Raw genomic sequence first — 26,898 nt, forward strand, 5'->3', positions numbered from 1 at the left:
TCGCGCCCCCTAGTGGTCAAGTACACTAGGGGGCCTTGTAGTAAAAGTAAAAAAAACAAAAAAATAAAGTTTAAAAATAAAAAAAAAATAAAAAAATATTAAAAGTTCAAATCACCCCCCTTTCCCCATTTCCCAAATAAAAATAAATAAAAAATAAAAAAAATAAACATATTTGGTATCGCCGCGTTCCTAAAAGTCCGATCTATTAAAATATAACATTAGTTATCCCGCACGGTTAAAGGCGTAAACGGAAAATAATCCCCAACGCCAAAACTACGTTTTTTGGTCGCATCGCGTACCCAAAAAAAAATAACTAAAAGAGATCAGAAAGTTGCCCATATCCCATAATGGTATTAATTAAAAAGTACACTTCAGCCCGCAAAAAATGAGCCCTCACCCAGGTCCGTAGGTGGAAAAATAAAAAAGTTATAAGCCGCAGAACATGGCGACGCAACGCAAATTAGAAAAACCGTAAAAGTTGCGATTTTTTTTTTTAGTGGTAAAACATAACGAAAACTATATAAGTTTGGTATCACCAGAATCGTAACGACCCATAGAATAAAGATAACCCATCATTTTAAACGAACTATGAACTCCAAAAAAACCGTAACCAGCGCAAAATTGTGCAATGGCGGTTTTTTTTTTTTTACCCCACATTGAATTATTTCCTGATTCCCCAGAATATTATACGGTATAGTAAATGGTACCATTACAAAGTACAACTTGTCCCGCAAAAAAAAAGCCCTCATGTGTCTATATAGCCGGAAAATTAAAAAAGTTACGCTTATTTGAATGCAAGGAGGAAAAAAAAAAAAAAAAAATTACCTTAAAAGGCAATGTCGTGAAGGGGTTAAATACTCAAAATTGGCAGATAGTGATTTGTGTCAAAATTAGATGTAGTAATGCACAAGTTTAGTACATAATGGGTACACCACATTTAAATTAATAGACATGTAAACACTCTGGAATCACCATCATCTTTTAGTGGTGTAAAGTATAAATAGAGAAATTTGTGTGACACATAAACACAGCTACTGTACATATGAAAGTGGCACATTTAAAACACAATAAATAGACATGTAGTAAGGGTTAATTTGTATTGCAATTGGAATTGTATTGCAATTGGGGAAGCCAATTAGTTAATTGAATGCAATCAACAACATACACTTTGGGTAATTGGAAAATGGGTTTGAGCATGAGTTCCGTGCAGATTCGTGCTGGGCCGTGTTAAACACCAACAGATGGCGTTTGGTCGACTGTCCAGCAATCCGCATGCAGGAAGACAGTGCAAACCTTATGAGTTCCGTTAGCGTATGTGCATTACCACGCCACTCCCTTTTATGTGTTAGTCTGGATGTGGTGGCCTTATAGGCGTTACTTCGCTCACCGTGTGGGTACACGGTTCAATCACCCGGATACGTGTGAGTGCATATTCGAACGAATGAACCAGAATAAGGCCAAATGTCTTGTATAGACATTTGTCCCGAAGCCTCCTGATCCATCAATGAAGTAACAACTGGGAAGTGTATTCCTTATTGAATGTAATACCTCATCCGTTACTGCCTTCTTGGTTTAGCCTATTGTAAGCATCTTGTCCGTGTTGACGTTCCTCTTTCACTTTGTAAGACTCCTTGGCTGTTCTACCACAACTGGTAAATGGAAGTGGTCACATGTTCTGCCACGTTGTGTAAAAATGTGTTGCAATTCTTGCATTGTGAGATTGTAGAATTCCTGGGGTTCGTGTTGTCTTCGAAAATCTTTGGATAACGTATCCTGAAATGTTTCCCACAACTCGGGTACATTGGCTGGGGAAGACAATATGCAGATGATCGTGAAAAGCCATCTCAGCTGTGCTTTTTTATCTTCGTTTTAAACAAACAATACAATATGCAACTCTAAATGAACAATTTGTCAGAAACGAAGAACTTAATCTTTAAAATGGTACCTCATTCACCAAAAATCACCTTCTAGAAATATTATATATATGCTCAATAAAAACATTGGGCGAGAAGTAGTATTCAAAGAACTTCCTGAGGAAATTGTGGGGTTGCCACATAGAAACGCATTGAGCCTTTTTTATCACCACAGCTCCAGACCAGCAAAACATCCAGAGGCCACATCACACAGCGTCTTCACTGCCTTTCTAATTGCAAACGGGCTCCCATCCATCCGGGTAATTACTAGCCTCCTGCTGGGCAATAGAACTTTGCAATATCATATTTCTGAGTTGAATACTACCACTCGCCCATTGCCAACTGTGGGAGTGGCTGGGATTATACCTGCTTACTTGATTGACTCACAATAATGATCTACTGATAGACCAAAGAAGGAGACCAGCTGATTAGTATTTTTACTATTTTTTTTATTAGACTCTAGTCTTGGCCAGTCCGACGGACAGGTGAAATTTTATGCTTACGCAATTCTGAAAAGTTTTGTAAAGTGAAAATGTTTTCATTTAATGGACCCTCATAGGCCTTTAAACCCCTTTGGTGGTATGGCTGTAAATTTCTCGTGCTGAGCTGCACTACAGGAGTGGGCTCTCCCGAGATATTTCTGGGCATGCCACTGTAAAGAAAGGGTGCGCCATTGGTGTCTCCAGTGGTGAACCACTGGTGCACCACCACCCCCCCTGTCACTGATCCCCCGATGCTGATCCTCCCTGTCACTGCCCCAGTCGCCGATCCTCCCTGTTGCTCGAGGAGGCTCGGCCATGCTCGGCTGTTTGTGTGTTCAGGTGTCCAAACACAGGAATGCCTGAACAGATGAACGACTGAGCGCCTGAACACCCGAACGCTTCCAAGCCCCCCTAAGTGGCGTGGGCATTCTCCAAGTTTCCAGAAACAGCCACAGAGGATCAGGGGCTGCTGCAGAAGGCTAAGCCTGCCCTAGTAGGTTTATCCTGCCCCAGGAAAACCCACCACTCAAGGGGTTAAGGGTCCACTTAAGGGAGTCTGTTTTTTGTGTTGTATTCAGTGCTGTTTAGAGGGGGGTTGCTCTGGTTGGGGGGGTCCGGGTCCTGCATCCCCCTCCCCCATTGCAGACAGTAGAGAGCAGAGGCTTCCACAGCAGCACAGCCTCTCTTCCCTGTTTAGTACAGACTGCTCAGTGCCGTGTGCTGAGCAGGGGAGAGAGGCAGCTGCAGCAGCCTGTGTGCTGGCACACAGCCTGCCCCTGCAAATATGTTTTTTTTTTACAGTGACGTGGCCACACCCCTCTCATTGACCACGCCCACACTCCTTTTTTAACGGGGCTAGGCGGCGCTTTTAGCGGCCCTGGTCGTATCCAGTAAGTTATACGTTTGCCAACAACATATCACAATGCATGAAAAAAACGGAAATAGCATGAATCCTTATGACAGCACCGTTAAGGGGTCATCCGATTAAGCCCATCTTCGAACTAAGGTGCCCATACACTAGATCGCATCACATCGCATACATTTTGCAATGCAATGAGATGAAATCTAGGACAAAAAGTATGTGCTGCACATACTTTTTGAGCTGTGCGATGAGATGCGCGGGAGTTCACATCTCATTGCACCCGCCAATTGTACCTTGTTTGGGCACCTTTAGATGATACGGTAGTGTGCAAAGTTTGAAGACGATATGTTAAAGCAGGTGAGAGTTATTGCGGAACATCCATACACACACAAACATTGAATTATAGTTATGTAGATCACATGATTGTTTTTTATTGAACTCAACTTGCATGTTGATATTTGTCTTTCATATGAGGATGGCTATTCTATTTTCCGATATAATACATTTTTATTATTATGTTAATTTTATTTGATACTTCATCTTTTCATCATTGATACCGTGTGCGCTGTTCTACCCTTTACCCATATTTAATTTACTGGTTTTGTGTCTGAAGCAGCAATGTTGAAAAATCTCTGTTATTTTAAGCTTTCTTTTGTAAGTGAAACAAAATCCACTACAAATATATATGTATAGTAAAATAATTAAGCTGCAGATATTTTTCAGTATGCCTGCGTTAACATATTCAGATCTCAATAAAGAACCAAACACAGTGGTGTAACTAGAAATGTAGCTCACCCTGGCCAAAAATATTCTTGCACTCCACACCCCCCCTTCCATTTCTGATAAACGCCCTGACAGCACAGGTACACACTGACAGCGCAGTTACACACTGACAGCGCAGTTACACAGCGCAGGTACACATTGACAGCGCAAGTACAGAATGAACAGTACTGCTTTAATCCACCAGTGGGGCCCGGGAGGAGAGCATCCTGAATTCAGCAGCAGGCACTTTCCAGCAGCTGGTGGCCGCTCTCTTCAGCATGCAGTGAGGAAGGGGGAGCAGCGCAACCAGAATAAGGTCCAATGTGTACGCTATATAAGAAACTGGTAGTAAAATAATACATAAATAATACTAATAATATATATTTTTTTTATTAAAAATTGTAGTAGTGTTTTTTTATCCATGTCAGCCATGCTAATTAATGAATAGTGCAGAAATTCATAAAGGTTGGTTCCTTATGTAAGTAGTACACCTCTACCTGTGGGACCAATACCCAATGCATGTTCCCTGTATCTAAAACATTTGTAAAGGTAATGAAACACAATTTCTCTGAGCTGCCTGCCAAGGTGCCATCACCTGTCACACACCCATTTCTGCTGCCTGATTCCAAGCATTCCTCTACAGCACAGCACAGGTGACAGCTCAGCTCTCCAGCTTATCAGCGAATGCAGTGGATATGTGAGATTTATCAGTTTCTGGCTGAGCTTGGGAAAGTAAATCAGGGGGCAGGTTATACATTGATGGCGAGGTAAGGGGCGGGTGAATCTATGTGGGATGAGTTTATAATTAACCCCATATCTGAGAGAAACACCTGAAGGAAGAGTAAGGGACCTGGTGGCAGCTGAGTGCAGTGTCTCACAGAGTGAGGCAGGCAGGATGGCAACTACACCAAGTACAACAAAAGATCCATTCTTAGATGATGGTATTCCTATCAACAATGCGGCAGACATTTCTGTGATTGTGGTGTATTTTGTGGTTGTCCTGGCGGTGGGATTATGGGTAAGTACTGGGTTTATTTGGGAAGTTTATGTATACATATAGGTGACTCTAGTTCTAAGTCGCAGCAGTGACTAGTCTGAGAGGATGAGCGGGTGCTTCTGCGGTCACAGTGATAGTGAAACAACAAACATAAACACTAAGCCTTTCTTTAAATATTGTGGTCACAATGCGGCCATCCTCAGATTACTACTAAATGAATTACTCTGAATACAAGTAGAGGATACTGAGAATTGTCAAACAAGGGCAGACAAACCGTGAGTCTCCAGCTGCTATGGCATTACAAATCTGAGCTGGCATTGTCAGCCTATGCTGGGACCTGTATCTCCACAAGCACTGTAGAATATGTAGTATGTATCCCTTCAAGAATAAAATCGAAATCTGTCAGTGTATCTAATATGTATGTTAATTAATTTATGATACATTTTTAGGTTAATCATACAATTTGGGGAACATTTATCAAGTTATGGAGAACTTTCCAACCAATCAACTGTGAACTGTAATTTTTCAAACTTTTTTTCAGCTCCTAACTGATATGTTATAGGCTATAAGCGGGATGCTCTAAAGCAAATATGTGGTAAAACCCCTTTTATCGCAGTTGTGACCACATTTTTTATGCACTAAAGCCAGGTTATCGCCATGGGGGGATGTATCACCACATCGAAGCCTATGGCCTTCTTTTTGCGACCCCGCAACACCCCCCCCTGCACTGGCCGTGCCGCTCCCCCCTCACCAGTGACCTCCCCCTCCCTAGCACGTAATTCCCCATCTGGGTGCAGGGAGGAGGAGAGCCCTGCAAGCAGCCAGACACAGCAGGAGGGGAAGAGCCACTGGGGACCCTCTGTCATGTTTCCGGCTGCTCTGCAAAGGGCAACTCTTAATAATAATTATCTTAGTGCATATGTGATTATTATGGATATGCTAGCCGATGATGTGCGGTGAAGTGGGGCAGCCGATGTTAGTGCATCCCCCTTATGTTTGAAAAATGACAGTTAGGAGTGGATTGGCTGTCTGTTTATCACCCTCATGTTTATCTCTTTTATATGCTTAATACATCTGCCCCACAGCCTGTAAAATGATGTAGTACTTTACTTCTCTCCACTTTGATAAATCTCCAAGATGGGACACCCTCCTCTCTTCTGGAAGCCACACATTACAGCGCCATGCTAAAACCCGATAATGCTGTGGAGACACATCACAAGGCCAGGCCCTGCATGCGATAATTCATACTTCCGTGCACTGCACTCAATTATCGCTTTGCGAATTGGCCCAAAATGATCACATCATATCCGAATTTGAGTATGCAGATGGTGATAAATTGGCCCCTAAATCTCCCTTTTAGTTTGTATAATGACAGATAAATCTCCCCCAAATGTGTTTGAATTTTCAGCCCCATTACACACTAGGTGATATTGTGTGTATACTCAATATTGTTAACAATGCGCGCTCCCGCGCATCATTAAGGACCCCCTCCCTCGTCCTGCATGTTCAGGTGAGGGGGGTCCTCAATAATGCATAGCTGACGCTCCCCCTGTGGCCCCCCCAACCATCAATCTCTTCCTCGACGCCATTGACAAGTGTGTATGCACTACCAGCATTTAATGTGTAATGCTTTAGAGTTCTGTTTTTACTTATCTGCAGCCCAGGTTTACAAATTACAAATGCATGTTTTAAACTTCTGTCAAATGGTGGGAATTTAAATGTATTGGAGGCTGCTATAGCAAATGGTTGCCAGACATTTTTCTTGATTTTCGCACTTGTCCTGCCCAAATAAACATGGTTTAGTCATGTACAGCAAGTAAACCCGTCTAAAGTCCTGTTTAGTTTTTTGGCACATTTCTTCTTGTCACCTCAGCAAGCCATGTGAAAAAATGTCCCCCCCCTTAGCACGCAATTAAATTGCACATAGTGGTAGTTGCAGGAGAAAACAATTGAATTGCCCCCTAATAAAGCAATAATTTGTATAACCTTTTTTTTTTAACTAAGCCAAGGTAAGATAGTTCCAGATAGTTCAGTTCACATGTTCAATTGTAACCCTCTGTAAAACTGCAAATATAAAGGAAGATATGTGTATTCCTAATTTGCCAGCAACACTTGCTCTACAAAATACAGAATCTGCTTTTTTGTTTGTGCAAGTACAAGTTGCTCTACAAGATAAAATAGTATGACAAATAAGTAGTAAGAAAACTATTAATACAAACCAGGGGCGTAGCCAAAACTTTGTGGGCCCATTAGAGGGGCTCTTGTTCCAATGCTTCTTGACAGACACCTCTCTGGAATTTTTCATATTATAGCAGTATTAATAGTAGTACCTTAGTTTATTTTATAAACCATCAATGTTTCTTAGTTTACTTTCTCTACGTTATTCTGGTTCACTCACAAAGGCAAATTCCTCCTCAAATGGACAAATCCATGTGCACTGCAGGGGGGCAGATGTAACATGTGCGGAGAGAATTAGAATTGGGTAGAGTTTTACTTCAATTGGAGAAGGAATTTACCTTTGCGAGTGAACCAGAATAAGGGCCTAAGTATCATTGCTCGTAGACATGCGTACGAAATCACAGCCCTGATGATTATCGAATGGCTGCACATTTGCACGGATCGTATTTGCGTATGCACAAGCATTCCGTGCGAACAAAGCCAGCGATGGATTGTCATCACTGGCTGTTCGCCACTTTATTGACAGACGGCCAGTGTTTGTGGATGGCACGCTGTTGTGTTCTGGGAGTGCCCCAGAAAATGCGGGCAGTGCTCGGCCATTGGGAGGGAGGGCGCTGATCATGTCAGCAGCAGTCCTGATCTCCCCACAGCCTTCTAGATGTACTCGGCAACTGCGAACATGGGGAAACCCATTCGATGGTGAGTGATTGATAATGGATTTTCCACTATGTGGATGGCTGCGATCGCATTCGCAGCCATGCACAGGGGCGTTTACCTGATTGCTGGGCTCCCAAGATTTGCAGCCCAGCAATCAGGTCTGAATCATGCCCCATGTTCCTAATTCATATTATGCCACACCAGAGTACTCTCCATGTCAAATGACACCACTTTACACTGCCCCGTTCATATTATGCCACATTACAGTGAACCCGTTCATATCATGCCACATTACAGTGAGCCCGTTCATATCATGCCACCATGTTCCCAGTTCATATTATGCCACACCAGAGTACTCTCCATGTCAAATGACACCACTTTACACTGCCCCGTTCATATTATGCCACATTACAGTGAACCCGTTCATATCATGCCACGTTATAGTGAATCCATGTAATATTGTGCTACATTTGAGTTCTTATTGCGTAACCTTATAGTGCCCTCCACATTAAAGTGAGCAGGTCAGATTATGGAACATTGCAGTTCCCTCCAGTTTGTCTTGCACCAAATTACATTGATCTCCAGCTCATTATTATGCTACACTACAGCGCATCCTTACCATTATAACATCCACTGCACAGACATCTTAATGAAAAAGTAATATCACACTATTAATGATGGGCAATGGATGAGGCCCAATTGCTTGGCAGGCAAATCTGAAAGATTGGCTTGCAACATTATAACCTGGGTCCTGACTCCATAAGCCTCTGTGCCCCATAGCAATGGCACCCCTTGCACCAACTATGCTTACACCCATAGTGCAAACCTACAGGCACAATCTGCTACAAAGGAGTAAATTTGATAAAGGTTCTAAAAAGAGTTGATGTTGCCCATAGCAACCAATCAGATTCTGGGGGAAATTTACTATATCTGAGTTCTATTTCACATAAGATGTTGCTATGGGCAACCAATCAGAATGATTTATTTGGCACCTTCAAGAAGATAATAGTGTCTGATTGGTTGCAGATAACAACATCCCATCTGAAACAGAACTCCCATTTTAGTAAATGTCCCTTTCTGGGATGCAATAGATAGGCAATATCTGATTGGTTACTATGGGCAACATCACCTCTTTACAATTTTAGAACCTTTAGTAAACTTACCCCTGAGATTCTGTCCGGCTCCAATCTATAGAAAGACTAATCTGAAATCTGTAAAGAATGTATGTGCACTACCGCACATCCTAGTCATTTGTACTGCGGGCTGTATGCAATAGCACTTGAGCTTAAGGAGATCCATGAATGTCAAGTGGTTAAGACTCAAAGTTGTTTAATGCAATCTTGTTTTTCAGGCTATGGTACGGACAAGCCGTGGCACAGTAGGAGGCTTCTTCCTGGCAGGACGCAGTATGGTGTGGTGGCCGGTAAGTGTCCTGAAGTTTAGGAGGACATAAGTGCTATTACTTGAGAAAAAGGATTGCACCAAGTGGGGGAACTTGTGAGTTGTGGGCCCCGGTGCAAATATATCATTTGGGCACCCTTCTACACCTAAACTCAGTTTCATAATATGCAACATGGGAGTTGGTGACAGTGAGAGGCAGGGTGACAGGGAAAAACAGTGGGTGACTGGAAGAGGGAGACAGGGGCAGCCGTGGGCCCCGGTGCACTGCACCTGCTGCACCAATGATAGTTCTGCCTCTGATTGCACCTACGCTATCCATTATAATTAGTCTCTGCATGCCAAGAATTTGATATATGCATACTTGCCTACCCTCCGGAAAAAACTGGATCCCCCTCACGGCCCCCCGGGAAGGTGGGCGAGTCTCCCACATGCCCCCCAGAGCCCCGCTCCTCCCCCTGAGCCGCTGAAAGAAATGCCAAAATTTGCAGGTCTGTGGGAGAGGGCGCAACTAAAATGACGGAAATCGCCTAATTTTGCATCATTTTAGCACCGCCCCCTACTCGCAGACCCGCAAATCACTGTGTTGGATTGGGGGCCAGGCTTTGAGTCGTCATCCTTGTCCCCTCCCCCCCGACCAGGAGATTCGGCTGTCCTCTCCGAGCTTCTCCCGGAGAGGCAAAATCAAAAGTCGGCAAGTATGGATACATGAGTTGGGAAAGAAGAGTTCAAGAAATTGGGTCTGATTCTGCATCATGTGTAATGCAAGTGCTGCAAATGGACTGTAAATGCTAATTTGATTATACGCAAATACTAATGCACACACATCTACAGTATATGATTGCATCCATGAAGCCCAGAACGCCTGTGAAATAAATGAAGCATCTCTAGATGGCACCACAATGCAAGCTAAATGTTAGGCCCAGAATGTCTTCTGAAGTTTGGACTTTCCACTTTACACTCTCATGAGCACAAATGTGTTGAGTGTGATAAATATAGCATAGTATAGTGATTTATGTTCAAAGATAACATTGGATAACATTGTATATTAATGGGGTTTAGGTTTATTTCTTATTGATATATATTTCCCTTTACATACTGTAGATTCACTGTTTTTCCATGGCCTCACTTGTGGTGGTATCCCTCTTGTCTGGGTCAGGCTAAATGCAACATGGATTTGACTCATAGGGGGAAATTTACTAAGAATGCCAATCACGGCTGATCTGTGGTACAAATGTGTATGAGGCTAATTTACTAAGCTACCATGTTCTCAGGATCAGTATTGTCCGATGATGAAGTGATTTACATTCAGCTGTCGAGTTTCCCTGCATCAAAATACGGATGATGCTAAATCAGTCCGAATTCAGAACACATAGAACACACGGCCAAGTTCTATCAATGGTGTACACCTGCTCGTAAAAACGGCAGTTTGTCCGAATTTGGCTGAAAGTAAATCAGCTGTACAGCTTTTAACAGCCGTATTTATCATCGAATGGGGCATCCGTTCCCATTCCATCTTAATAAACTTCCCAAATAGACGGATGCAATGTGGATGTGGATAGTGGTGGTTATTCTGCTTCCTTCGGTCCTCCATGCGCATGCATGTGCATGCGCCGGGTGCGTGTGGCCATGGAGAACCCAAGACTGCTGGCGCAAGGTGTGGGAGGTGCGTGGGGCGGCGGGCCGGGGGATTCTCCCATGGGAATGGTCAGAATTTCATGGGCATTCCTATGAAAATGCTGGACGTTGCCATGCAAAACGCCCAGTGATGCGGGTGTGGGAGGCGGGCAGCTGACAATTTTTTTTCCGGAAAACTCCTACTCCCCAGGGTTTTCCCATTCCTCTTGTTCCCAAAATTGAGTATGCGAAATCTGAAATTCAAAATAGGGAGTATTATGGGAAAGTAGTTGAATTTTCGAACTTTTGGTCCCTAGGGGCAAAGTTTTCCCTGCACCTACAAAGGTCAAGTTTCATATACTCACTTTAGGGAGAAAGAAGAATGAGGAAAAACCCTGGGGAGCAGTGGGCAGTGTCTGGGGGACTTGCAAGGCTGCTACATTCCCCAGTCAACCAGAATAAGGGCCATTGTACGCTATGGGATGATTTTTGTCACTGCGCAGGTTCATGTTCTACAGTGGTTTTGTGATGGCAGTTGCAACCAGTAATTTAGACCTAATTGCACATCCGCTAATGTGCAGCGGGCAGCAATCAGGGAGGCGCCTCCCTGCTAGAATGTAATCCCACCCTGCAAATGAATGGGCACGCAGTGTGAATGGATGTGTACCCTGTGCGAACACTTCACAGCTGAGCAAATATGTTCAAAACCCTTAGTTAGAGGCTCACCATCAAATTACTTTTGTCCACTGGGCACCAGTCGTTGCAGGCTCAGGGTAGCCAGAGACTTAGTTGGTGTCTGCGATGAATACATGCACAGGCAGGCACGTTGCCAGTCCTCTTTGTGTGGCAATGGCTTGGATTGTGCACACCCTGAACATAGAGCCATGGCAATAGTATAGATAGGATTGTCTATTGTGTCTGAGGATTAGAGAAGGTTTCGCTGTGCCTGAGGAATATTACAGTACGTCACTGAAATTATGCAAATTTCAGAGATGACATCATCATTGTCAGATAAATCCAGAAATTCCTGTTATTTATTTACTATTCCGTCAGAGAACAGCTTTATGTTTAGTAAAAGGTGTTGCGGATTATAAACACCATTATATCTTTATAATGAACCACAACTCTCAGAATCTCTCCCACATTCTCATGTGCATACTCTGATTACATTATGGGGTGATTCAGCATGGCTCAGTAAACAGTGTAAATTTGCTGCTTACCGAGTGCTTAAAAGCCACCCGCTGGGCAAGTGAATGCCCGAACCCCTTCGCCCTCCGAATGTCCATTTGGTTTGGCTGCACGGGCTAAAAATCCTTTCATGGTCGCCGACCATCGAATGATTTTTTGCCCGCTTGCAGATAGAAGTCAGTCTGATCCGTCTTTTATCTGTGCCGGAGATAGCCGAACAGAGGCGAGTGCTGAGGTCATGTGATAGGGATGCCCAGCGTTTCTTTGGGCGTACACACTGTTTTCTGGGCACGTCCAGGAAACACTGGGCATCCCCATGCCTGTATGCCCACTGCCTATCCCCCCTGTGCCAATGCCTCGGCAACTGTGATAGTTGCAAAGGGTTCGCAGAGAGGCCCATGTGCAGAGCCGCACCATCGGTCCCGGCGTAAATACTGTATGCTGAGAGCCAAGTGATGCTGAATCACCCCCTATGTACATTATTCTCCTATACAGAATAATTGGATTATTAGAATAATGGCCTCATTTTTGGAGTGTACTACATTATACTTAACATATAAATACTAACATAAAAATATTTAACATATAACTGCTATGTGCCTATTATATATTTAGTAGGCTGTTTCATTTTTCCAAATTAAATATGTAACAAAGTGATATCTGTTATCCTAGGGAAAACAACATTTTTTTTTCAGATGATTGTATAGATTGTAAAGCTTGCAGCAGGGCCCTCTTACCTCCAAGTCTGTCTGTTTGTTTTATCACTGTCTACAATTGTACGGTGCAACGGAATCTGATGCGCTATATAAGAAACTGTGGTACTTGTTTCCTAGCACGGCGCCCGTCTCATTGATTGTATGCCTTAATTTTAAGGTACTTAAGGCATACAATCAACGTGATGGACCCGATTTTCTGTCAGTCATCAGCTAATTTGCCGGTAAAAGAGAAAATCGCGTTGATCGCGTCCATCGCGGCCCATTATAATGGGCCGTGATGCGACTGACGCGATCAACACGATTTTCTAATAGAGAATAATGTTAAATAATTTTTAAGGTCAAAATCGGGTTGATCGCGTCGGTCGCGGGCCATTATAATGGTTCGCGATGTGATCAACGCGATTTTACATAGGGGGCAATGGGAAATGGGCCAATATGGCCAAAATCTCATTGATGATGGTTGTAAAGTATGTTTAATGACCCCCCATTGTTAACTTTATAAAACCAACTCCACGACGATGTGGATAGTGGGGGTATGAAAAGGTCGGAGGACGCGTACCGCCGCCCCTCGCAGGCTCACTGCGCTCGCCACGCTTCGGGTTCACGTCAATAGTGGAGTGGCATTAACAATGGGGGGGGCATTTCAAACATGAGGGGGGGTTTGCTATACAAATGGGGGGTTTGGGGGCTTTGGGGGCTTTTCACATTGAAATCAATGTAAAATCGGGTCCCAGGGACCATTTTACATTGATTCCAATGTAAAAATCGAGTCGATCGAGTCGATCGCATTGCATGCGATTTGGTTGGCATGCGATGCGATCTACGCAATTTTTCCGACCCGATGCATACAATCAAAATCGCGGGCGCCGTGCTAGGAAACAAGTACCGAAACTGTAAATAAATACAGTTTCAGTAGATAGTGGCAATCACCGAATATTTGTAACATAAGAACTGGGGAGCTATACATTGTATTCTGTGATTATTTCCTTAACAGATCCACCTGAGCTTTTTAGGATATACCTTTATTTAGATATTCATGTGTAACTAAGATAAAATGAATGAAAGCATTTACACAGCCACAGCCACAGCCACTGTTATCATGAATACACTAGGCACTAATTTACTACTCTATAAGCCTGGTACACATGACAGATCTCTCTGCAGATCAGGTAAACATACTGATCCTTTTGTAACCCATACAGAAGATCTATGTTTTTTTTTAATCTATTTATTTACAAAATGTATCAAAATACAGTCAGCAGGGTAACGCAAGGTAGGGACACATACATATAAAAAGGCATCAAGAAATACAAATATACGAACAAGAATAAACAGTCGTCTGACATCTTGCATACAGCTGCGCTAGAAGACTTTTATAGAACTGGAAAGAGAAAGGCGAAACAACAACATAAAATAAAACCATGGTACTTGTTTCCTAGCACGGCGCCCGCGATTTTGATTGTATTGATCGGGCGAAAAAATTGCGATTTTTACATTGGAATCAATGTAAAATGGTCCCTGAGACCAAATTTTACATTGATTTCAATGTAAAAAGCCCCCAAACCCCCCATTTTTATTGCAAAACCCCCCTGATGGGTGAAATGGCCCTCCATTGTTAACGCCACCCCACTATTGAAGCCAACCCGAAGCGTGGCGAGCGCAGCGACCTTTTCATACCCCCACTATCCACGTCAGCGTGGAGTTGATCTTACAAAGTGTGGCGAGCGCAGCGAGCCACCGAGCCCGAAGCGTGGCGAGCGCACGCGCATAACTTCACAGGTGCACTCGCCACACTTTATACACATATTGGCCATTTTCCTATTGTTCCCTATGTAAAATCACGTTGATCGCATATAATGGCCCGCGATGGACGCGATCAACGCGATTTTCTCTTATTAAAGCAATTAAAGCTGGTAATTGACAGAAAATCGCGTCCATCGCATGCCTTAAGTACCTTAACTTAAGACATGCAATCAACCCCGACGGGCGCCGTGCTAGGAAACAAGTACCAAAACCATTACTGGTTCGGGCATCTATTAAGAAGACACAAAATCCCTAATTAACCCAGCCCCCTCCCCATCATCAAATACCAAGTAGTAGATTCAAAAATTATCATCATATTGTTCTCTTGTTTCTACTGGAATAAATATTCTACTTAGAGCCCCTCATAGCTTATTATTTATTTATTTACAGTTTCTTATATAGCGCAGCAGATTCTGTTGCGCTTTACAATAGTAGACAGTGATAAAACAAACTGGGTAACAACAGACAGACTTGGAGGTAGGAGGGCCCTGCTGCAAGCTTACAATCTAGGGATATAGGAGGGAAACACAAGTACAGGCACTAGTAATAGCATAGCCGTTCCATCAAGTCCAGAAGGGAAGCTTTATAATACATAAGTGCCTCAGAGGGTTATGCGCGTAGAACTTAAATATGATAGGCTTGCCTGAAGAGGTGAATTTTCAGGGAACACTTGAAAGTTTAGAGGCTAGCGGGGAGCCTTATTGTGCATGGAAGGGCATTCCATAGGACACCTTATAAATCACCAGTTTCTATAAATGAGAGTGTTGTCTGTCTATCAAGGTATAAAAACTGTATCAGAAAATACTTTTATTCCCCAAGCAATTGAGGGCAATTCAATATCCAATGACACAATAGCACCTTCATCCCAAGTGTAACAATAATGACTAATAGTGGGAGAATTGCCTTCTTGTCATGGCCAAGTATTAAAATGTTCTCATAGATCGCCAAAGGATTCTTCTTAAGCTGAAGTCGTAGTGTTTGGTTAACAAAAGTTATCACTTAATCCCAAAAATTTGCAGACTTTCAGACACTCCCATAGGTTATAAAAAAATGTGGCACAGGGCCTTTATATTTGGGGCCTGAACCAGGTTTATCTTACACACAGGTGTTTTAGGTGTACACAGGAGGTTGGTGCTGTTTCAGAGGTGGAACTACCATTGGTGCAGCAGGTGCATTGCACCGGGGCCCCTGAAGACTAAGGGGCTCACTTCTGCCACCCACTGCTGTGTGGCATATTGTGAACTTGGGTTGAAGTGGAAGAGGAGGGCCCAAAAATGTAGTTTTGCACCTAAGCCAACCACTCATAAGTTCCGACACTGTGCTGTTTATCAGCTCCTGCTACAGAACTATACAATTATCTAGCTGATATTGGGTGAATAATTGTGTATCCAGCCTTAAGGTGCCCATACACATTACAATTATTGTATATTTATTTATTTACAGTTTCTTATATAGCGCAGCAGATTTCGTTGCGCTTTACAATAGTAGACAGTTATAAAACAAACTGGGTAACAACGGACAGACTTGGACGTAGGAGGGCCCTGCTGCAAGCTTACAATCTTTAGTGACATAGAAGGGAAACACAAGGACAGGCACCACCTATATGAAACGTTGACAGACCACCTATATGGAATCAGATTACACTCACATACAAAAAATACAGATTACACTTAAATAAGACAACTTACTGTACCAGTCTCCCACTCGCTCTGGTCACAGGCCCATCCGCAGCGTCCGACGCCGTTTCTGCCCTCCAGCCACAACTATCACTTCCGGCGGATGTAACGTCCCGGTTATGGGCGCCGCGTCCCTAGCAACCTGTAACCAAGCGCAGCCGCTATCATAGAAGCTGAACATAAACAACAGTGTACAATTAACTACAGTATGTGTAACTCATAAAATAAGCAAACTAGGGTAAAAAAGAGGAACTTAAGGTCCCATTCGGAAATAACACATATTGACTATACATCAGATTACACTTAGCATATTAAAAAAAAACTGGGTTTGTTTAGCACATTAGGTGAGCCTGAGTATATAAGATCATTTACAAACAATAAATCTAAAAGATCACATTGGGCCTATGTATTGTCTCTCTCTTAGTGAATTTCAGCACCCTAATAGGTATAATTACTACTAAATTAGTATCGACTTAAATAAAGTTTATCAACCCTAATGAGTCATTAAGGCCTCTAGGGTGTACAGTGTTTAAATGATGAATCCATCGGGATTTAAGTTGAAGCAGTATTCCTAATGGAAAGAGGAACATGGTCAATTATTTTGTCATTTAAGGTTGCCATGCCATGTCTATGTGTAGCAAAATGTCACGCAACCGGTTGCTCTCCTGTACCGGTGTTCAAGGCAACTCATATGGCAGTCTGATGCTGTGCCATCCGTACCTTGAAATGGCACTCAGTCTTGCGTATATAATATAGGCCACAAGGACATATTATTGCATAAATCACAAACTTAGAGGCCAACGTATTTGAAATCGTTTGTCTGTGTGTGGGTGTAAAATAGTGTCATCCACTGCCAAATAATTACTGGTTGTCCATCCAAGGCAACGGAAACATCCATTCTTTCTGCTTAAAAAATGCTGTTCTGGGGATTGTTTAAACTTGGAGATATCCGTCTTAAAGACTAGATCTTTAATGCTGCGTCCCCAGGTATAGCTGGGGATGAACCTCTTACTATGTAGGGACTTTAGTTCTGGATCTGTCGCTACAATGGGCCATAATTGTTTGGCTCTTCTGCTAGTGTAAATACTTTTGTCATTAAAGCGATTAACCCAAGGAAGCAGCCATCTTTTTGTTTTGATGATTCCCCCAAAAATGATGTCTTTGCGGGACTTAGATAAAGCTTTCTCTCTGGCCTTTCTAAGAATACTAAGAGGGTAGCCCCGTTGCAAACATTTTTTAGTCATGGCTGCTAATTGTGCCTCTGTCTCTGACTCACTGCTGGTGATCCTACATACCCGTAAAAATTGCAAGTATGGTAGCCCATCCACGGTCGCTTTAGGGTGAAAACTGTTATACCTTAATAGGGTATTCCTGTCCGTGGGTTTAGTGAACAGACTGGTGGAGATACGGCCTGCCTCTCTATACGTACCGAATATTTCCTCTGCTGTGGGCTAGAATACCACAAGATTCTATATCTACCACTGCCACAGCACTGCATGCAGGCTTTCCTCCAGCACGACACTGGAACCACACATACCGTCCTCCATGAACAGCAATGTGCGCCGGGAACACTCAGCAGCAGCCACATACACATACAGCAACCAGAAGCGATTGCCAGGCAGGATCACAATTGTGTCACGCAGCCAAGCCCCAAACGCGTTTCCTCATACAGACTTCATCAGTGGGCTGGTCTGCGTGGTTCTGAGAACTGCTTTACATATTCATTACAGCCAATTCCTCTCCAGCACTTGTTGGGTAGTTTCTCCATTCAGAAAAGACGAGGAAATATTCGGTACAAGTATTATCCTCTGGGCCATTTTTAAAGCATATTAAAGAAAATTATTACACTATGAGGCACCCCCTCTGTTTCCCTATTTTTACAGAAATCTAATACTCTTTGGACACGGGTCTATAGATTGGAAAGCGACGGATGTTAAGCATTTTAGAGACATTTTTTATGAGAGACATTAGCACAGAGTGCTGAGGACTGCATGGTTTAAGCGCACCTTTGATACTTGATTGGGTGGTGCAGCAGCATGTATGTGGCTTCATAGGGTGAATAGGAGTCTCCAAGACACAGTACACACGGGGTGAGTGAAGCCTTCCTTTGCACTGCCACAGACTGGGCTGGATGGTGTTAGTTCCTCGGAAGAGTGGCTCTAGTGGCTGTGGAGGCAGAGGAGTGAGTGCTCCGACGCTGCGCTCACGGGAAAGGAGGTCTGGCAGGTGGCAGCTGTGGTGGCAGAAGGGGGCTCTGGCAGACTGAAACTGCACTCATAGTGTAAAGGGGCCTACAGCAGCGTAGGCTGCTCCATCGGCTGCACCCGATTCTGCTACCCGCTCCCTCCCCTCTCAACCGCACAGGGCCTCCTACAGCACACATTCTGTGCTGATGTGCGCTGCAGGGTATGTTGTGCACCACAGCTGTTTCACTTTCTCCCTGGTATTTTTCAGTGCGCCCCAGGCTCTACTGGCGCAGGCTCCTCCAAGCCACAGCAGGGGCTGCCACACAAAAGTTACGCCACTGAAAGCCAGGTGCTGCACGTAATGTTACAGTAAAGCACCCGGCTCCTGTTACTGAGCAGGAGCTGACACTTTGGATGATACCTTGGAGCAGCCTCCTTGTGATGCCTCTGCAGATTGTTATTATCATTTATTTATATGGCGCCAGAAAGGTTCCGCAGTGCCTAACAATACACAAATGAGCAAAAATAGATGATAAATTACAGTACAAGACAATTTAGGACAAGTACATGGTAAATAAGGATAGTTGCATCAGGGGACAGGACACTGAAGCAATCATCAGGGTGGCAGAGGTTTATATATTCTAAGAAAGGCACATGAGGAGAGAGGGCCCTTCTCGTGAGAGCTTACATTCTAAAGGGGAGGGTTAGACAGACAGGGGTGACACAGAAGGGGAAGAAGTGAGCATAAACAGAAGGTTCGGATGAGAGATGGTTAGGTTTTATGCAGGAGGGTGAAAAGAGATCAGCTTAGGCTTTGATATTTTAAGTATAAAAAAGCTCTGGGTCATCCAAGAGTAGACAACACAGAGACAGTTGGAAATATGAGTGAAGATAGAGGGAGAGAGATCAGGAAAGGAGCGGTAGATTTCAGTATTATCAGCATAGACGTGATAGTGGAAGTCGATTGAGCAAATGAGCTCACCCAGAGAGGACATGTAGAAATAGAGAAGAGGACCAAGAAGAAAAGTGTTGAGAAACATAGAAACATAGAATTTGACGGCAGATAAGAACCACTTGGCCCATCTAGTCTGCCCCTTTTTTTAAACATATTACCTCAAACCATATTTGATCCTTATTTTTTTGTAAGGATATCAATATGCTTATCCCAAGCATGTTTAAATTGTACTACTGTATTTGCGTCTACCACCTCTGTTGGGAGGCTATTCCACTTATCAACTACTCTTTCTGTGAAAAAATTCTTCCTCACATTTCCCCTGAATCTTCCTCCCTCTAGTTTCAGTGCATGTCCTCGTGTTCTGTTGCTCCTCTTCCTGTGAAGAATGTCTCCCACCTGTACCTTGTTAAAGCCCTTGATATATTTGAAAGTTTCTATCATGTCCCCCCTTTCCCTTCTCTGCTCTAAAGTATACATATTAAGATATTTTAGTCTTTCCTGGTACGTTTTGTGATGTAGGCCATGCACCATTTTAGTTGCTCTTCTTTGTACAGTCTCTAATGTATTTATATCCTTCTGGAGATATGGCCTCCAGAACTGAACACAATACTCTAGGTGAGGTCGTACCAATGACCTATACAGTGGCATTATTACTTCTTTCTTTCTACTGCTGATACCTCTCCCTATGCAACCAAGCATCTGACTTGCCTTCTTCATTGCTTTGTTACATTGCCTACCTGCTTTTAAGTCCCCTGAAATAGTGACACCTAGATCCCTCTCTTCCTCAGTAGTTTCCATTATAGTGCCATTTATACTATATTGAGTCTTTGGATTTCTGAGACCCAAGTGCATGATTTTGCATTTTTTGGCATTAAACTGTAGTTGCCATTCTCTTGACCATTTCTCTAATCTGCCTAGATCCTCAATCATTTGATTTACCCCTCCTGGTGTGTCTACCCTGTTGCATACCTTTGTGTCATCTGCAAAAAGGCACATTTTACCCTCAATTCCATTTGCAATATCACCAATAAAGATATTAAAAAGCACTGGTCCAAGTACAGATCCCTGGGGTACTCCACTTGTAACCTTTCCCTCCTTTGACTGTACTCCGTTTACTACAACTCTCTGTTTTCTGTCCTGCAACCACGCTCTAGGTGAGGGACACCTACTATCAATGGAAGAGCAGGACAGGTGGAGGCATTAGAGGAGCAGCTGGGCATTTTCAAAACTGTCAGTGCAATTCAAGATTTTACAGTAATATTCAAAGTTTTAGCAGAGGTAGAAATGGTGATATCACAGCTGAATAGCCAGATTAAGCAGCCAGGAGTAGTATGTTGTGAGTATGAAGTGACCTCACTCAAAGCAGTCCTTTGGTTTTCGGAGTTGCTGTTGCTTTCTGTCCTTCTGTTTCACTTTGATACCAAGTTGGTTGTCAGTTTCTGTCCAGTTAAAGTCCAGGATAATTCCAGGCTGAAGTTGGGTAACTATTTTCTCCCTACTTTAAAATCTTCCTACCTTAAAATCTGATAAAATATCTATAGTCAGCTTTCAATTGTCAGCCTTGGCTGTAGTTAGCCTGCTATCCTCAATAAGTACTAAAAGCTGTTTGTAAGTTAATTGATTGAGACCCCCCCCCCCCCCCAGCCAGTGCCCCTCTCCCACTAGCAAAAAAAACTAAGATAAACAAATGGTAAGAGGTTACATACCATCCCAGCCACTAATACATTCTAACTCACTTTCAAATCTTAGAACAATATTTGCACAATTACCTATATATATATATATATATATATATATTATATATATATCTATATATATCTATATCTATATATATATATATATAGATATATATAGATATATATATAATATTGCAGTATGCAAACATCTACTTCAATACTGGTGTAATAGCAGATGTGCCTTGCAACAGCCATGCAGCGTTTGCTCCGGTTATGCGCACACATCATGGGAGCGCTCTCCTGCATGAGGCTGCGATTCATTTGTAGTCTTGGCTTTCCCACAGAAGCAAGTGGATGGGTGATCAGTTCCTATTCTCACATGTGAATTTAAGTAGTGAATTTCAGTAGTCGACATGGATTGTGAAGAAGGAAGAAGTCGGTTAACACAAGTAAAACTCGAAAAACCTATGTTGACTTTTATACATGATGACCACAGGCATGTCGATATTTTGCCTGTGTCGACTTTTTGTCAATGGCGACCTAGTGCATGTCGACTTTTCATGTGTTGACCTATTGACTGTCGACCAATACTGGTCGACCTATTGATTGTCGACCGAAACATTGAGAATCGGAACCACATTAAATATAAAATAAAATTCTAAATGTTAGTGTAATGGGAAAGGATTCTAACAGGTCAGAATTGAAGAATCCTGGACATAATGACACTATATATGCTGTGTTATATTTACATTGTCATACTATTATTGTCGTTAAACCACACTTATTATTTAGCTTAGCCAGTTGCACAACCAGTTGCACTACTTTCCTGCAGAGCGCTATGAGCTCCACAATACAGATTACTCTATAGTTTAGCCCTGGCACAAACCCACATTAACACTTTATTGTTGTAGTATGCAGTAAGCTACATACATCATTGTTGCTGCATGGTAATTATATTTAACTGCACGCTCACCACTGGAGCTTGTGGCCTCTATAGCATTACACCTCAGATGAGGGCCTAATTCAGCATTTATTTCTAATTAGAGAAAACTCAGTGGACTGCAAGCAGAAAGCAGCCATCCAGACATAGAAACACTGTTCCTTGCAAAATTGCAACATTTATGCGACTGCTACAGTATGTGTATGAATATTTCTTTGCTAATTGAACCTGCTCATGCGCAGGCATTCGATAATTGCTTGATTTGCAAATTATCTCATTAGCGACCCATGCTGAAGTAGGCCCTAAACATCTCAGTAACAAAAAAAAACAAGTTGGCAGGTGCATTTGTCACCAATAGGAGATAAAAGGCCGCTGTGCTCGGAAGTACCTGCAGTTTCTTTAAAGGTAAATATCTTTATACACGTATCATAACATTGCCCAATAATATAGAATGTGCTTTTTATAAAACTTGGATTTACCAGACATTGAGGCAGATGTATTAAGTCAGGGGCATAGTGGATGGTGTAATGGTTAGCATTACTGCCTCACAGCACTGAGGTCATGGGTTCGATTCCCACCATGGCCCTAACTGTGCAGAGTTTGTATATTCTCCCCATACTTGCGTGGGTTTTATCTGGGTACTCCGGTTTCCTCTCACAATCCCAAAAAATATACTGGTAGGTTAATAGGCTCCCACCAAAATTATCCCTAGAATGTCTGTGTGCGTGTACATGTGGTATTATAGATTGTAAGTTCCACTGGGGCAGGGACTGATGTAAATGTTCAAATATTCTCTGAAAAGCGCTTCGGAATATGTGTGTGCTATATAAGAAACTGTTAATAAATAAAATAAAATATCTACACTTCTTAACCAGGCTTAATACATCTGTCCCAAAATATATTATTCATTCAGTGGCAATGCTGTGTACAAGAAAAGAAAATCCTATTGCTTAATAGTTTGCAACATCGATAGTCCACCCACACAGTCACTTTCACATTCATTCAAACAAACTTCCTCCTGTCCCATTCACTTTTTTTATTAAACATTTATTTCCTTGTTATTGCTGGGGACTTTCAGGAGCTGGCAATACAGAGATGGCTTTTGTTACCCTTCCAAATGTGTGTTATGTTAATGTGAAATACATTTACAGAGCAATTAACAGGATCAAACTGATGTGAAGTTCTATGTATTTTTTTTTTATTTATCCTGTGTTATTCCTTCACTTATTGGAACCAATGTGCAGACTGAAAGAGACCCTCAATAAAGACCAGATATGGGTGTCAATTTTCTAAAGCTTCTAAATGAAGAGGTGATGTTGCCCATAGCAACCAATCAGGTTATGTCTATAATTTTTTCTGTTGCATCCAAGAAAATTATGGATAGAATCTGATTGGTTGCTATGGGCAACATCACCTATTTTCATTTTTGGAAGCTTAGTAAATCTACACCATAGAGTCATACTTACCTACTTTCTGGCTGCCAGCATAGGGGGGTGGGGCCACCGGGAGTAAAAAGGGGTAGGCGGAGGTGGAGCCACAGGAGTGACTACATGTTTGGCGGTGTGGTCAGAGCGATGGTGACGTTTTAGCCTCGCCCACCAATGTGCAATGCCATTTTGCAGGCATTGCACTGCGGTGGGCTGGGCTAAACTAACAATATTCATTTGACTGACGAAACTCCTCGCTCTGCCGGAGGGTTGCCCCCCTTTCCAGAGGGCCGGGCGAGGGTCCTGATTTCTGGGACCCTCCCGGCCATTGATAAATGCTAATTTCCACCTGTATTCAGTCAACCGCAACACACATGCATTCGCTGGTGACAGCAGTCATCATCATCATCAGAACACATTTGCATCGCCTCAATCCTTGGTGAAGGAGACCTGACTAAAGTCAATCAGGTGTTTGCTCCTTGACGAACCCCTGAACTGCCTGCTATTCTGTTAATATGCTCATGACACACCCATACCTCCCAACTTTCTGCTTATCCGAGTAGGGACACTTGTTCGCGGCCAAAATTAGGGGGCGTGGCTTGCCGTGGGAGGGGGCATGGTCTATAAATGCGCCATCCCCCTTTTTACGCTGTGGGGGTATGGTCCTGAGGCCAGCTCACCAGCAACTAAAGGGGGACTCCCCCCCCCCCCCGCCAGCGGGACACTGCCGGTGGCGGGAGGGATGTGGGAACGTCCCCGAAACCCGGGCCAGTCGGTTATCGGGACGGTTGGGAGGTATGCACACCCACAGCAAATACTTGCAATGCCCTGTTGACACCAATTCGCCCACTCAGCTGCACAAACTGAGATCTGTAGGGCTCTAAATCAGTGGTTCCCAACCTGGGGTACTAGTACCCCTGGGGGTACTCTGCATACCAGTTGGGGGTACTTGAAAATAATATTGGTAATGGCGGAAGATGAAAAAAAGTACTTCGATGGCAGAAGAAGACCCATTGCCATGGAGAAGAACCATGTTTTGTCACTTACGGTTCTGTCTTCAGCATCATCAGTGTCTCCTGGTGCTTTTACCTGACCAGCAATCCACGGGAAGCTTCCCACGCTGCCCTCAGACATCACCAATTATCTGCCCTGTGCTGACACAGGTGGAGGAAGCAGCTGCATTAATCCTACTGGTGTTAGTGGGAACCCTGGAGACAATACACAACCAGCGGCCAGACACGGAAGGGCACAATTCCTGTCCGTTACTCCTTAATATAAGGATATGCATAAGGATACGCATACCGCTCACTTCCACTCCACTCATAAGTACTGTCTATATTTCAAATTGAGAGGGGGCACTCTTCAATAAAAAGCCTAATCAAGGGGTATGGGAGAGAAAAAAGGTTGGGAACCACTGCTCTAAATCATCAGTAATTGCTCTAAAGGCATGAATCAGAGATTAAAAGACACAATGTGGATATAAAAATCCTTATTTTCAGGGGCTGCCAGCAAATGATAATGAAATAAGCCTCTTAAGGCCTGGCATATTTATATTTCACTAAATCTGTTCATTATGGTCTCTCACTCCTCTGCACTGCAGCACGGTGCAATGTTAGGACAAATGTGCTCCTCTATCTCCACCTAAAACAAGCAGACACTGATAGATAGATGGGCAGATTTACTTTTGCAAGAAATGCACAGTACATATTTGTTAAATCATACATGGGACAGTGACAGTGGTGTCACATAAATTAAGTGTTTCAAGTGACAAGGTGGAGCATGTATCAAACCTTCTAAAAGAAGGCAGGCAGAGAAGTTGCCCATAACAACCAATCAGGTTCTAGCTATCATTTTTTAGCATGTAACACATAAATAATAGCTACATGCTGACTGGTTGATAACAAACTTTGTAAGATTGCCATCCCTATACGGCCTACACACATGCCGATATTAAGGCATTTTCTAAGCGATTTTGCTTAGTTTGGCAAAGTCGCTTAGCAAATGCTCTCACATCGGTGTATGTGTGGGGGCTATATCGGCAGCAGTGCGCGTCCCCGCACGTCTTTATCGCTGGCCGAGATTAATGGACAGTGTCCATCAATCTCGGCATTGGCAGGGTTCTCCCACCGGAGAACACTGGCGCTGTCTGCTCGCTTAGCACACAGAGCTGACAGCTCGCTCTGTGTGTGGGCTGTCAGCTCTGTGTGCTAGGCGATAGCGGCGCAGCACAGCCCGACCTAGCATAGCTAGGTAGCCCTGCACACATCGCTATGTGTGTAGGGCCCATTAGTCCCAATAAATGGGTCTTAAATATTGAGAAGTAAGAAAAGTGACGTCTCATCTGTTTGTTATGTTATTGTTTTTAAAGAGTAGCACTTAGAGCAGGCATGTCCAACGTTGGTCCTCCAGATGTTGTGAAACTACACATCCCAGCATGCTTTGCCACAGTTTTGCTATTAGAGAATGCTAAAACTATTGCAAAGCATACTGGGATGTGTAGTATCAAAACATCTGGAGGGCCAACGTTGGACATGCCTGACTTAGAGTAAATGTCAAGTTAACACTAAATGTGTGTAGTATAGCTCATAAGCAATGTCTAGTCAGTTACACATGCATTATTTAGGCATTAACAAAAGTTAGACATGCATTAGTCCAACAGTGACAAAAGTAACGACACAAATAAAATGACGACATGGAAAATGAATGTGTGTTCATGGACATCATATAAGTGTACTGCGTCCTCTCGCATGGGTCACAGCGCTTGCCATGCGCCAGACACTGTTCTATTCTCCCTCTATGCCCACTGGAATAGTAAAGTATGAACAAGTCGGTTTAAAAAAAGTTGGTTGTCGGGATATTGAGTGCGTTGGCATGTCTAATTCATGTCTAACTTTTTCCAATGTCTAATGGATATATACTTTTGTTAAATGTCTATCTGATGCATGTCTTACTTTTGTCAATGTCTAACTAATGCATGTCTAACTTTTGTCAATGTCTAATGCATGTCTAACGATTCAGCACACTTATTGGCTATCTACTCAATCAGATTGTGATGTCACTCAGATGCTAAAAGGGAGGTGAAATTCTGGTAGGAATTTTTTATCCCAATTGCACACTGAGTGAGAAATAACAATACATAGTATCAGATAATACAGAGATATTGGTTGCATATATCTGCAGATATAGGGCTAAGCCCCCAGGTTGAGCAACATGGTGTCTCTTTGTCACTGAGGGTCCCCGATACTAGGTATGGGTCCAGGGTGCGGGACCCTGTCATGTCTAACGTTTCTTAATTCTAACTAATACAGTAGAAAACAATGGGTTAGTTTGATATTCTTGCGCTGATAAAGGAAAGCAGCTTGAAATTTTTGAAAAAGGAAGGTTCCACCCCCTTCCAAAGAACACAGAATGCGAAAAAAGTTCAAAAATGTCCCTTAGCGCTTTCAAATGAACTTACACTCTAAT

The 26,898-nt window shown here is 43.0% G+C and overlaps 1 protein-coding gene across 2 annotated transcripts in view; it reads left to right on the forward strand.

Annotated features, from left to right (window-relative positions):
• The first annotated feature begins 4,836 nt into the window (after positions 1 to 4,836).
• The window catches only part of SLC5A1 (solute carrier family 5 member 1), an 82,578-nt gene continuing 60,516 nt past the window's right edge, over positions 4,837 to 26,898 (forward strand). The window contains exons 1-2 of one of the 2 annotated variants that reach the window (XM_083147945.1): positions 4,837 to 5,037; positions 9,203 to 9,274. In XM_083147945.1, coding sequence (XP_083004071.1) covers positions 4,915 to 5,037; positions 9,203 to 9,274 — 195 coding nt within the window. In that variant the 5' untranslated portion in view covers positions 4,837 to 4,914. Of the gene's footprint in view, positions 5,038 to 9,202; positions 9,275 to 22,346; positions 22,412 to 26,898 lie in introns of those variants that run through there. The other variant, XM_083147963.1, reaches the window with a different exon arrangement.

The sequence above is a fragment of the Crinia signifera genome, chromosome 1 (assembly GCF_055691185.1).
Source record: "Crinia signifera chromosome 1, ASM5569118v1, whole genome shotgun sequence".
In the NCBI taxonomy this organism is placed as follows: domain Eukaryota; kingdom Metazoa; phylum Chordata; class Amphibia; order Anura; family Myobatrachidae; genus Crinia; species Crinia signifera.